At 41.5% G+C, this 14,703-nt stretch overlaps 1 protein-coding gene across 1 annotated transcript in view; it reads left to right on the plus strand.

Moving 5' to 3' along the window:
- The window catches only part of TRHDE (thyrotropin releasing hormone degrading enzyme), a 5,519,112-nt gene that overhangs the window by 3,558,327 nt on the left and 1,946,082 nt on the right, over positions 1 to 14,703 (plus strand). Inside the window, 1 exon segment of the mRNA XM_044088069.1 lies at positions 3,425 to 3,449. Within this exon segment, the coding sequence (XP_043944004.1) occupies positions 3,425 to 3,449 (25 nt within the window).

Consider the following 14,703-nt stretch of genomic DNA (forward strand, 5'->3'; position numbering starts at 1 on the left):
GCAGTGCCACTAGAAAAGAAATGAAATGTATTTGCTAATGTTCAGTGCAGCTTAAGAAGATTACAGTTGGGTACTCTGATAAGATACTGGTAATGAATAATAGCCTTAATATAAGATGACTGCTGGATAGTTTTTGTAGAGTATGATTACAACAATCCTTTGTGACATTCTGCTATGAGAGAAATTAACTGCTGAACTCAGAATGGCAGCTGATATAAACAGCTTAAATACAGGCATTATCCAGTATTATAATCTTTACCAACTTGTACTGAAATTAGAAAAAAGCCGTTAATTAATTTAATTTACAAAAAATAGTTTAGAAGCTGGCTTTATAAAGAGAATAATTATTTTCATGCTGTTTCAGCAGTGCGTGTCTATGAATAGATAATGTTCTGTAATTTTAATTTACTACGTGATTCTCTTTGATTGTAGTTATGTACTGCAGAGCAGTACTAATGCATAGAATTCATGTAGTAGCCCTGTGGGTTGTTGAATTTTTTTATAATATTTTGCAACTAAATGCTAAATGCCTGAAAGGGCTCATTCTTTAGGGAATGTTCGGGGAAAACTATGTCAAATGAAGTTGTTGAAGTGTAAAATGACTCTAACATTACCATTGAGAAAGCAGTGCAGTGAATTATATCATATATATATATATATATATATATATATATATATATATATATTGGGTCTGCTTCAAAATCCCGATGCCCATAAGATCGACGTTTAAAATCCTGAGATGAAAATCATGAAACTGTGGAAACTCAAATGTTGGACTTTTAGTAGGGCAATTAAACACTTGGCCAAATGGAAACAAAACTCACTCCAAAGTAAGTCAAACCCACCTTGGTGGGGGGCTGTGCCCCCACAACACCCCTAACTATATATACCAACTCCAGGATCGCACTACAATGGAAAAAAGGGCATGTTGGGCAAGTGTTTACTCCTCCACTCAGTCATACAACACCCTCCCCTTCTTACTCTTTAACCACCACTGTGCTCTTCCATCTTCTATCATCATTTCTTTTTTTTTCTTCTCTCTTATCTCACCTCTTATGAAATTCTACTTAACCTACAGCCCAACTCCCCTACATCCTTCTATAGTACAAACACCAGTACTCACTACTTCTCTCCCATATGACCCACTCTCTTCCCCCACACAGAATACACTCTCCCCAAAATCAGGCAAACCCACTAACACCAGTTCTCTCTCCTTGCCTGGATTCTTGTCTTTCATCCTAACCTCTACCGCCACCCTGAATCCCATCCAGACTCAATTAGTGATCACTACCCAATATGTGTCCAAGCTAACTAGGCCTCACAAATTCAAGGAATGCCATAAGCTAACAAACTTCAACCCTGAGAATTTCAACAACTATCTCTCTGCAGTTGACTGGTCCTTCCTCTCACACCTCTTCCTCAATAAAGCAGTTCATCAATTCAACTCCATCTTCTTAAACACTCTAAACTCCCTTGTCCCTCCTAGAACTGTCAGAGTGAAATCACGCAGCACACCCTGGCTCACCAAGTCTACCCTGTCACTCATCCAAAACAGAGACTATGCATGGAAACTGTGATTTAAGACAAAGTCACACTCACACCTCCAAAAATATAGAGAACTCCATAACCTGGCTAAAAAACACAAACATTGATTAAAAAAAACTTCTGCAACACACCTCTGAATACTCAACCTTACAACCCCAAAATATTCTGGAATACTGTCAATCAAATTTTCCACCCTGGAAATCATGCAACACCAAATCTCTACCCTAATAATTTGCCTCAAGAAACTGCCTTTATCTTCAATACCTACTTTAGTGATATCATTAGCAAACTCATGCTAACTACCAACCTAACCAGTCCCTCACCTCCACCACTACCCTACAAGAAAACTGCCCTTTCTCACTAGTGTCTGTCCCTACTAGCTACATCAAAAAGCTTCTTTTCAAACCTAAACCTTGTTCCCCATCAGCTGACAATTGGCCATCTGTCTTCCTAAAGGCTGCAACTAACTCCATAGCTTACCCGGTCTCCATCCTCATAAACCGTTCAATCCATGAATCTACTGTCCCAACTCTGTGGAAGAAATTCCACACTATACCTATCCATAAATGTGGAAACTCTGTAGAACTCCCTAATTATCGCCCAATTTCCATACTCTTTCCCCTCTCCAAAATTCTTGAACATTGTGTGCATAAGGAAATCCTGTCCTATCTCACCTAAGAAAACCTCATCACCTCTAGTCAGCATAGTTGCCTCCCCCATCACAGCACTACTACCGTTCTCATTTCCTTTACTAATTCCATCTCACAAGCTAGAAACAATAATAAACTGGTGTCATGCCTCTTCTTAGACCTCTCAAAAGCCTTTTACACAGTCTCCCACCCCCCCATCCTCCTCTCCAAACTTTCTTAACTAAACCTCTCCCCTGGAACTATCTTCTTGTTCACAAGCTATCTCACTAATGGATAGCAGTCTGTCAAATGTCTCTCTGCTCTATCCCCTTGTCTCCCCATAAAACAGAATGTCCCTAAAGGCTCAATCTTTGGCCCCCTTCTTTTTAGTATTTTTACTAACCAATTCCAAACATCCTGTCCTCAGTCATCCCTCATTCAGAGCGCGGATAACTCCACTATCATCATCATCATTGCAGACAACCCCTCTGACCTACTCACCCTAACTCAAACCTCTTTTAACCTCACTGAAACCTGGCTTACTAACAGCCAACTTATACTAAGCCCTAAAAAGAAAAACTCCTCCTATTCCTACCCTAGTTTCTACCACCTAAAATCCTCTTTTACCATGTCTTCACTGTACAGCACCACTATCACACCTGAACCCCACACAAAACTTCTTAGAGTGCTCATTGATGACCAACTGAAATTCAGCTTTAATTTACACCACTGCATTAAGAAAACCCACCAAAAGCTTGGGCTTTTGGTGGCTTTTGGGAAACAAAAGATTGCTTACCCCCAACTCCAGAATTTCATTTGCCAAGGCTTATCTTCTCCCTAATGTCTTCTACGGCCCTCAAATCCTTAGTAACTTACAATCCGCCCTACTATCCAAACTCAAAACCACTTACAGTAAAGTAGCCAGATTTGCAGCTGACCTCCCTCCTAAATTGCACCACTGTCTTGTTCTCCAATCACTCAGCTGGTTTGAGTTTTACAATCAACTCTTATTTACTCATCTCCTCTTCATCCACACAATCCTAAACAAGGCCTCCTCCTGTCCTAGCATATCATCTCTTGTCTCCCTTTCTAACCCACCATGCACCCTTAGAAGCTCTGATCAATATGTCTTACAAAGTCCCAAACCTAAAAAATCATTTGGACAAAATCTATACAGTTACCTTCCAGCTCTATCTTGGAATAAGCTTCCCATGGCCCTCAGAAATGTCACCCATGCTTATGAATTCAAGACCTTCCTCAGAAATTACCTATTCAGTACCTGGAGATGTCCCTGCAACCATCCCACCTGAAATATTCCTTCCCCTCTCTCATCCTCTCCTTTTTCTCCCTCCCTAACCTTCCTTCCTACTTTCTCCTGTCCCACAATCCCACTACCTCTTCTATCTTCCTCTATATTTCTACAATGACCTATTATTCTGCACTTCTTTGACAGCTTCCTTCTTCACACCTCCCCAACACTTACTACTTATCTGAATTGCATCTTTTTCCAAGATCTCTAACATGAACTGCATCCTGACACCTTTTCTGATCTTTTTGTGTGCAACTTTTATTGCCATCTTTCTTATTTACTTTACTCCTGTTAATTCTTTAATATTTGGACAATTTGTACTCAGAATTTATTTACTTATATAATTTGAACTCTGAATTCTGTACTTACATAAATTGTATTGTGAATTTATTGTATTTGTCTAATTTGAACTGTGGAGCTTTTATCCACGGGGGTATGCTGAAAAAGTGTGCAGGCTCATTCAGACTATGCTGGTCAACAAATGTCAAATAAAGAATTAAATATATGTTGCATAAAACAGATTTTATTTTTGGTTAGTTTGAGTTTCAATATTTTGACATACATACACACAGACATGTATGTGTGTGTGTGTGTGTGTGTGTGTGTGTGTGTGTGTGTGTGTGTGTGTGTGTGTGTGTGTGTGTGTGTGTGTGTGTGTGTATATATATATATATATATATATATATATATATATATATATATATATAGTTATTTATTTACATGTGCATATTTTGACATACAGACACATGCAGACTCTCTCACACACACACACACACACACACACACACACACACATATATATATATATATATATATATATATATATGTATATATATATATATATATATATATATATATATATATATTTATAGTAGCACAGCAAGGGTGTAATGAGAAAGGCAATCAGACTGGGTGCTGTCCTGTCTGGGGCACTGTGATGATGTGAAGTATTGCCAGATGAGATGTAGGGCAGTGGATTATGCCAGCATAGCTAGCTGGAGATTTGTAAAGAATTTTGTGTCATTTGTATATCAAGCTGATTTGTACAGGTGCTTGTGTAGAAAATGTATTTGAAAAGTTGATTGTGTTAAAAACATGCCAACTGTAGGTCCTGATCGACATAAAAAATAATACACAGGTATGTCAGACTGTATTGTAACTGTTGGAATGAATATATTTTAACAGAGGATACTGGAGGAGTAGAGGAGAGAGATTAATGTCAGTCCAGCTAACTTTGATAAATTTCCTGGAAAGTCATAAAGATTGTGTGTTTATAGTTCTGATTGCAGCCAGAGACAAAAAAATCTGTGAAAACAAGGACTACAAATCCTGCTGTATTGTCCTTAGGAGTGAATTAATTGCTACCCTGCAAGGATGGAACTGTTTAATTTTTTTGGCTTCCAGATGCTATAACACATCTAAGCAAAGCTCTGTCTGTGCATATGGTAAAACAAATGTGTGAGATTCTGGTTCAGTTTCTAGTAAAGGGGGATAGTTTGGGAACCAGAAGTCAGATGACCAGATGTATGTGATGTCATTCTGTAATCCAGCACAGAAATGATGTTTTAATACTAGATAAGACAGAAATCTTATTGCAGTCTATTTTTGAAGCTTGACATACAAGGATCACTCACCCACTTCATCTTGCCTTGCTTTAGTAAGTAACCAGGGATTAGTAATTCTTTACAACAGTCAGGAAAATATAGTGATATTATTAAGTACTGTTTTTTCTGTATCTGTGTGAATCTATGTGCTATTTTAATATTTCCTGTGAATGAAACCCTGATGTTTATTGTAAATAGATATTCAGCATTTTCATGCTATTTTATTTTTTATTATTAAATATATTTAAACTTTTCATTGTGGCTGGTCATTTAGAGAATATTTAGCTTTTGAGAGTATTTATATTTATTTGATGTTACTGTGGCCACTTCTGAAAGCCTTATTGCATTGGACAAACACTACCATTTGTATTAGTATTAGTTTCGGTAAGTATAATTGGGTACCCTTGTAAAAGCCTTAGAGTAGCTGGCTTTGGATTGTCCTGGTGGCAGTATCTACACTATAGTCTGGGCAGAAGGGCATAGCTAGTAAATCTGTGCCAGCATTTCCTAGGTGTGTGTGTGTGTGTGTGTGTGTGTGTGTGCGCGTGTGTGTGTGTGTGTGTGTGTGTGTGTGTGTGTGTGTGTGTGTGTGTGTGTGTGTGTGTGTGTGTGTGTGTGAAAATCAAATCTCAAACAGTGTGTATCAGCTGCTTGGAGCAGGGACACAGAGCGCTAGTTTTACAGAGAGGGGGTTGCAGAATTTGGCCTGGGACACATGGCTGAGGACTCAAACCTATAGCTGTTCCAGTGGGGTGTCTTATTGGGGGCCTGGAGAAAGAAAGAAAGAGAGAGAGAAACCCAAACCTGGACTGAATGCATTCCCTGTGTTCTCTTAATGTGCTCAGTGTAGAGAAAGGCATCTGGAAATACTGTGTGTATCTATTTTGTTCCAAGTGAACGTCCCTCACTGGTGTCAGTGGAGAGGATTAAGACTGCTTGATTAGTGGCCAGAGGATGGATGTCACAGGCACAATTTGCAATTAAAAAGTAAATAATTTATTTTATTTATATATTTTTTATTTACCTTTAAGGGAAACAGAAAAAATAAGGGTGAAAACATCATATACAAATTGTCTAAGGCACTTAGCAGGCTTCCCGCCCCACCCCCCCAGTTTCTTAATTTGTTGACATCATCATAAAGACATGTGATTGGCTGCACAGGTGGAATGGCAGAGCAGCAAAGCCAGTCACAGGGCTTTATCTTTGGATCCCACAGTGAGCTTGCTGTAGGTGTGCTATGATAGTTTTATATAAAAAAATAATAATAATTAAATAAAAGTGTTTGACCTGGCTAGTTTCTTGCTTACTGTTTTGTGTTCCAGACTGGCAGACCACAGACCTGCAGCAGTCACAGACCATACGTCTATGAACTTTCCTGTACATGGCTCTGCATTTTGTACCTGCTACTTACTTGCTGCCTTTTCTTGCTGCAAAAGATGGTAAACCACAGTCACCATCATCAAATCATTCCCATATTTTGGTAATTAGGGATGTTCGTCGTCTCCCATTGCTGCAGTCCTGACAAATGGGTACTCCGCTGCCCACCATCGGCCCGAATACCAAAGGGCTAGAACCGGCGTCGGTCACGGGCACCTGAGACTGACGTAAGTACTTGTCAGTACAAATGCGCATGACCGACGCCATAACCTCAGTCTTTCTTGCCGCATGGTCCTCAGCAGAAGTAGTTTTTGCAAGTGCCGTTCAGCGTTCTGGAATTGTCGGTTTTCGAGTTTCAGTCCGGATACCAAGTTGGCTAAGTACCCTGTTGGGAACATTTTTTGTCTTTTTCTTGCCTCAGTATTGCCGGATGTCAGAAAAAGTTAATAACTGTATTTCTTGTGGGAAACAGATTCCTCATAGGGATTACCATTCACTCTTCTTCCAGGGTGGCTGATACTAGTTCTGTTGTTCGCAGACATGCCTGGCTTAGAGATCAGTCCTTGTCAGAGCATGTTAAGGCTCGCATTATGGATGCTCCTTTGCAATCTGATGTTCTTTTTGGCCCTCCAGTGGAATCAGTTTTGAAAAAAATGGAGGAAAAAGCTAAGTCTATGCAGACGGTAAAGGACTTCTTACAGGTTCAGCCCCCTAAGTTCAGTAGGAATTGGCCTGCTAGGGGATGGTCTTTTCCCTCTTCGGATTTTCATTCTAGGGGCAGGTCGAGGCATGGTAGAGGTAGGGCTTCCTCTCAGGGCCCTGTTACTTCTAGGCCTTTGAATTCTTTTACCCCTTCTGCTGGGGTGGGCAGGGGTCAGTCCTTTCGGAAGCAGTCCCAATGACCTGTGTCTTCAGCTGCCGGACTCTGCTTTGCTGGCAGCTCCTCTAGGAGGAAAACTGGGACTTTTCAAAAGGAATTGGCATTTGGTTACCCAAGACAAATGGGTATTGGACATTATAACTCGAGGCTACAAGTTTTATTTTCTCACATTCCTATCAGGCCCCGTTGCAGGAAATTCCTGAGGTTTCGGACTGGGAATTTGCATTATCAGTTCTCTGCATTGCCCTTTGGCTTATCTACTGCGCCCAGGGTATTCACAAAAGTCCTGGCTCCAGTAATGGCTTTTCTCCGGCTAAGGGGAATTCAAATTTATCCTTATCTGGACGATTGTTTGATACTGGCTCAGGGCAAGCACGAACTTCTTCGACATCTGCAGTATGTGATGACAGTTTTCAGATGCCTAGGGTATTCTGTGAACGAAATAAAGTCCAGTCTAGTACCCTCACAGGAGATGTGTTTTCTGGGTGTGAGACTGAATACAGCTACTCAGATGGCATCTCTTACCCCGGACAAACAAAGAAATCTTCACCTATACTTCCAACAGCTATCCGTAATGTCCAGGCTGACTGCAAGGACAGTCCTTCAAGCCTTGGGGTTCATGGCATCTTGCATTCTAGTACTTCCCAATGCCAAACTGCATATGAGGAAGCTACAATGGTATCTCAAAAGCATTTGGACTCAACACAGCCACGATTTGGATACTGTCATTCGGATTCTACCTTGCATTCAGAAAGAATTTGTGTGGTGGGCTCAGGAATGTCACCTAAACAAGGGACTCTCTGTGACCCAACCGGAGGCAAGTCAGATATTAACGACAGACGCCTCGGAGTCAGCCTGGGGAGCTCATTTCAAAGAAAAATGGATTCAAGACCTTTGGCCCCCGGAGCTGCTTCACTTGCATATCAACATGAAGGAGATGCTGGCAGTTCAATTTGCATTGAAAGCATTCAAGGATCTACTTCGACCGGGACTGGTGTTGATTCGAACAGACAACACAACTGTCATGTGGTACATCAACAAGCAGGGGGGAACTCATTCTTACCCTCTTTGCAGACAAGCAATGCTGTTATGGGAAACTGCTTTGGATCTGCACATCACTCTTCGAGCACAGTTTCTGCAAGCAGCACAAAATTCGTTAGCAGATGTTCTGAGCAGACAGATGGTGGATCCTCACGAATGGAAGTTGGACCCTCAGGTATTTCATCAGTTGACCATGGCTTGGGGAACTCCAGACATAGATCTGTTCGCTTCTCCTCTGAATTCCCAACTACCTCTGTTTTGCACAAGGCTGTTTCATTCGAAAGCCTGGAAAATAGATGCACTATCCTTCAGTTGGAGCAACCTTCACGTGTATGCCTTTCCTCCTCTGCCTCTTCTTTCAAAGGTTCTGTTGAAAGTCAGGAGGGACAAACCTTGCATGATCCTTATAGCGCCGGATTGGCCTCGTCAACATTGGTACCCTCTGCTGAGGAGCCTAATTCACGGGACACCTTGGCCATTACCACGGATTCCTCACTTATTGTCTCAAGAGAACAATCATTTTCTCAATGTCAGGGTGCAATCCCTACACCTGACAGCCTGGCGCATTCAGTTTTAGAGGATGAGGGCCTTCAGCTCCCTCAACAAGTTTTGGATGTCCTTTTGGAAGCCAGGTGTCCTAGTACTCGAAAAGTTTATGCTGATAAATGGAAGAGATTTTTTCTTTGGAGTTCAGCTAAAGGCCTTGATGTCACGTTGCCTAATTTGAGTTGTACTTTGCAATATTTGACTATGTTACTGGACAAGGGTTTGTCCTTCTCTTCTATAAAAGTGCATGCTGCAGCTATTTCTGCTCACTATGATGGTGATCCTCCTTTCTTTTTACATCCTTTGCTTAAACAGTTTCTTAGAGGGGCAAAGAATATAAGACCCCCACGAAGGGCTCCTACTCCTGCCTGGGATCTTAATTTTGTTTTGGAAAAGCTGACTCTGCCTCCTTTTGAACCTGCAGCTACGGCTGAATTGAAGTTGTTGTCCTGGAAGACTGCTTTTTTATTGGCTGTTACTTCTGCTAGAAGGGTATCTGAATTACAGGCTCTCATGGCAGTGGAACCTTTTCTGATTTTTCACCAGGACAGAGTTTCCTTGCATACTAATCCTACTTTTCTGCCTAAGGTAGTTTCTAATGTGGCATTGAACCAATCTATACATTTGCCTACTTTTTATACTAACCCCCAAAATGAAGGGGAAAGAGTTTTGCATTCTTTGGATGTGCATAGGCAGTTACGGTATTATTTGTTCAGAACCAATGAGTTCAGGAGATCTCAACAGTTATTTGTTTCATTTGCTGTGGCTTCAAGTGGGAAAACTGTCTCGAAACAAACTATTTCCAAGTGGATCGGCCATTGTATTGCTTTTTGTTTCTCTCATCATGGTAAGGAGGTTCCAGTTGGGATCAGGCCTCATTCTACTAGGGCTACGGCCGCCTCTACTGCTTTTTTGAGAGGGGTAGCTACTAAAGACATTCTAGAGGCAGCTACTTGGAGTTCTGTACATACCTTTACAAAGCATTATCATTTGCCTCTTTATTCTAGGTCTAGGGCTGGGTTTGCCACTGCAGTCTTACAGGGCATGTCTGCAGCTCCTCCTGCTATTTAGTTGGCCAGCCTCCCTTTTTCCGTTGCTCTGGGATTCTACCCATTTGTCAGGACTGCAGCAATGGGAGGCACGAACATAGTACAGTTTTGTACCTACCATAAATGTAGATGTTCGAGGATCTCCATTGCTGCAGTCCTATTTTCCCTCCCTCCTTCCCCCTTTTTCTTTTTAGATTGGGTTTTTTTGGGTGGTGTTTTCTTTTTTGCATTCTGACGTCTGAGGCAAGAAAGACTGAGGTTATGGCGTCGGTCATGCGCATTTGTACTGACAAGTACTTACGTCAGTCTCAGGCGCCCGTGACCGACGCCGGTTCTAGCCCTTTGGTATTCGGGCCGATGGTGGGCAGCGGAGTACCCATTTGTCAGGACTGCAGCAATGGAGATCCTCGAACATCTACATTTATGGTAGGTACAAAACTGTACTTTTCTTCTGCTGCTGTACTTTAAGTAAGATGAGGTAAAGGTACATAGAGTTTTAAGAAACATAATTGACACTTGTGCTCCCTTAAGGGGTGTGCAGTTACTTTAAATTGTCTGTAGAAGGGTGTGCAAGTGTGTGTGTGTGTATGTGTGTGTGTGTGTGTGTGTGTGTGTGTGTGTGTGTGTGTGTGTGTGTGTGTGTGTGTGTGTTTCATGTGATAGAGTATGTGTGCATATGGATATGTTGTCATGAAAGATTTTGTATTGATTGAAGGGTGTAAGTTTTAATTAAATATTGCTTTTATAAATGTAGAAACTTGAATAACATGATTTGGATTTGTGTTAGCATGCATTTTTGGAAGAATATAAAGTTGTAAATTATATATTATTTAAAAGTGACGTTTTCAGTTCACAATATAACGTGGTGGTGAGACAAAGGTTAAAAAATAAAAAAAATTTAAATATTGCTTCTATAAACTTAGGCAGGATTTGTGGTGGCATGCATTTTCTGAAGAATTGTGTGATTGAAGTTTGAAACTGAAATATATGTCAGATTATTTAGAGACTATTTGCCTTCATATTAATGGCAGGAGTGTGACAAAGGCCAGAACATAAGGGACATGTTTTATATATTGCATTTGCAAATGTAGATACTTGATAAAATAACAGAAATTGTGTAAGCATGCAATTTCTGAAGGATGTGGTGTCTGAAATTCAAATGTATGTCATTATTTTTTGTCTCCACAACAATGATGATGATAATGGGACAAAGTTAAAATTGAGGAAAAGATTTAAAAAAAGTACTTTTATCAGTGCAGGAAGTTGGCAGAATAACTGAATTTGTTCTTAAGGGTACAGAGTCTGCAACTCAAGTGTATGCCATCATGCAGTGCCTTTTCACAGTAATGGACATTGTTGTGGGGCAAAAGCCAAAAAATATGGGACTGATTTTAAATATTTCTTTTATAAATTTAGACGGGGGAGATTCAAGAAAGCCTACATGATAATGCTGACCATGTGGTGTTGTGGCACAATGTGCACATGGCCACAAAAAGTTTTAGATTCAGAAAACTCCGCATAGTGGTGCGCACTCATGCACAGACAAGAAATTTCATGGCATACAAATTACAGTATAAGTAGCTGAATTGCATGCTAATGAAGGAAATGAACATGGTGGAGTGATTCAACAAGCTGTAAAGTAACTGTGTGGACTCCATGCTTGTGTTGGCCATGTATGCAAATGTTTACCAAATACAGGAGTCTACACGGAAAATAGAGCAAGGAATTGTCTGTAAATTTGTACAGCACAGACCCAAACATGTAACCCCACACATATTATGACATTCCCAGACATGCTGCATGCTAGAAAATTGTCAAAAATAACAACAGGTCCTTATTAAGTGCCATGACAAATGCAGCTTTACACTCCCATTCCCAAATGAACAATGCAATCGTAAATAATCTAGACAGCTAAAAGTGTAAGCCCCATGAAATGTAAAAAGCCAAACCTGAATTCCTGTGCGCAAATATGTATACCTGAGTAATACCCTCCCTTAACTGCACAACACTGGGCTCCTCTTCAGTTTCCCTGACGACATGGTTACCAGCCATGTAGATTCAGGGCTGTCAACATGGTGAAGATACAAATGAGGTCAAAACTCATTAGAATTGCTGAATCCCAAAAGCTTGTAACCATGTAAGGATGTTCACTGCATGTTGGCACTTCCACAGTGTTTGTTTTGAATGCATGGCGACAGTTAATGATGACATCAGGGAGGTGTGTCAGGTTACACTTACAGAGGTGTACATGTAGGTCTATGAAGTGTAAAAGTGCATGCAAGCAGTGCACAATTCACAAGTTCTGTGTCATCCAGTTTATTATTTGTTAAAATGTTTTTTATCTATCCACATTACATTTTAGTCCTTGTTTGCATGATGCAGAGCTTAGGGCAACAACGGAAAATGGAGGACTGAATGGCAGGTTTCTCAATGCATGTTATATAACTATTCCTGAGGTAAAGTGTGTATGTGTAGGAGTAAAATATAGAAGGTCCTTGGTTCTACTACTGGGTATGAAACCTTCCCTTTACTTCTTGAACTACATAGATTCATAGGTTCATAGGTAGGTAGGTACTAGGCTATCTGCCCGAAGGCATTTATAAGCCTAGCCAGAATGTGTTGGCTTTCGCCGCCCCCTTAGATTAGTTCCCTGTGCCTCTGTCCAGCACAGCCACTGAAGTGATCCCCGGGGTAAACTTTCTGTTTCCCATCCACTCATCAAGGTTTCTCTTGAAGAGTGTTAGCAAAGAGCTCTGCCTAATGTAGCTTGAAATCTTGTTCCAAAGGATGGGAAGTCTCAGAATCTATCCCTCCAGCACATCCTATTTATTGTTGTGGTGAGGTTTAGATCCCTAGAGCATGTGGCTCGAGGGGATAAGGTTTTCTTTGGGTGGAGCATGTCCATCAATTCTAGGTTGGACATGGCCTTGTATGTCAGACAGAGATCACCTCTGAGTAGGCGGTATGAAACCTAGTACAGCTGGAGTTTCTTCAGTCGAGCTGCAAAGAGCATCTGTTTGAGGCCAGTGATCTGCATGGTGAGGTACTTCTGTGGTCTTTCCAGCTGTTGCAGGTGTCTTGTAAGGTACATCCCAAATGGGGCGTTGTACTCTATGATGGGTCTGATGAGTGATGAGTAGAGGGGCACAATGACCTCTTTTGATTTGGATGCAAACCCTTTTGCAATTAGGTGGGCCACATAGAAGAATTTTCTAACCACTTTGGCAATGTGATTAACAATGGAGAGATTACTATCTACATGGGTCCCCAGATCACTTATTACGTTTTCTGTATTTAGGGGACTACCACCTATGTGGTATTTTGTGGTTATTTAGTTTTTTCCAAAGGGGATGACTATGCACATTTTGGAATTTAGCTTGAGGCCATTATTTTGAAACCAGGTGTCCATCTCAGTGAGACCCTTTTGGAGGATGTCTGTGTCAGCTGGAGAGTCAGTTATAACCCCTAGTTTGCAGTCGTCTATGAACTTAGTCAGCCATAGTCCTCCTTTGCTTGCCTGTACCTCTGATGAGTATATGCCGAACAGGAGGGGTCCTAGGACTGAGCCCTGGGAAATGCCACTTGTAACCGGTTTACAGTCAGACCTAGCTCCTGCAACTCTCACCATGTGGGTTCTGTCTGTGAGCCAGTTGGCAGCCCATCTTGTGACATAGGGGTTTTTGTTCAGGCTGGTGAGCTTGTCTATAATACCAGAATGGGGAATGGTGTCAGAGGCCTTTGCGAGGTCTAGGTAGGCTGTATGTACCACCTTTCCCTTGTCTATAGCCTTGGTAACTGTCTCAAAGAAGTCCACCAGGTTTAGGAGGCACAGTCTGCCCTTAACAAAGCTGAACTGGGTAGGGGTCAGTGTTTGGAGGTTCCCAATGTCTCTGTTAATGAGTTCCATGATGATGCGCTCCATAGCCTTGCAGGCCAAGCTAAGCAGACTTATAGGGTGATAGTTCCTGGGGTCTGTTGTGGCTCCACTTTTGTGGAGTGGAATAACCATTGCTGTGCGCCACTCTATGGGTACGTAGCCTGTGGAGAGGCTGAGTTTGAACAGTGTGTTTAGGTGAGGGGTTAGTTCATCTTTCAGCTCATGTAGGATGAAGCCTGGGACACCGTCTGGTCTCATTGATGCTGTGTTTTTAGCTTTGGAGAGGGCAGTTTTAACCTGAATGTCTGTGATGTCAGGGGCTCTACATTCTTCTGTAATGGTTATGGGCCCTTTTGGGGGTGAGAGGGGGTTGATGTTTGCACTGAACCTGTCTGCCAGGATGTTGGCAATATCGATTGGTTCAGTGTATTTTGTGCCATTCTGCACTAACTCTGAGCAGATCTGAGCATTGCCACTTAGATTCTTGACATAGCTAAAGAATGCCTTGTGGTTATCTTTGGAGTCCTTGGCAATTTTTCTTTTGAAGCTCGCCTTGGATGATTTTATGAGGGATCGTAGTTTCTTGCTGATACTGATCAGGGATGTCTTCCCTTCTTGGGATTTTACTCTTTTCTGTAAAAGTTTCCTCCTTCTATTGTATAGCTTGTTTGTGGCAGGGGTCCACCAGACTGGTTTCCTTTTCTTGGAGGAGTGAGTCTTGGTTTTGCTTGGGATAGCACTATCCATGCATTCTTGCAGGTGCCCATAGAATGCATTAGTAAAGGATTTTGCAGCTTGGACAGCATTATCCTTTAGCATGGGGGCTTTGAAACTTTCCACCTCGGT

Source organism: Protopterus annectens, chromosome 11.part0 (assembly GCF_019279795.1).
Source record: "Protopterus annectens isolate FY-2018-M chromosome 11.part0, PAN1.0, whole genome shotgun sequence".
Classification (NCBI taxonomy): domain Eukaryota; kingdom Metazoa; phylum Chordata; order Ceratodontiformes; family Protopteridae; genus Protopterus; species Protopterus annectens.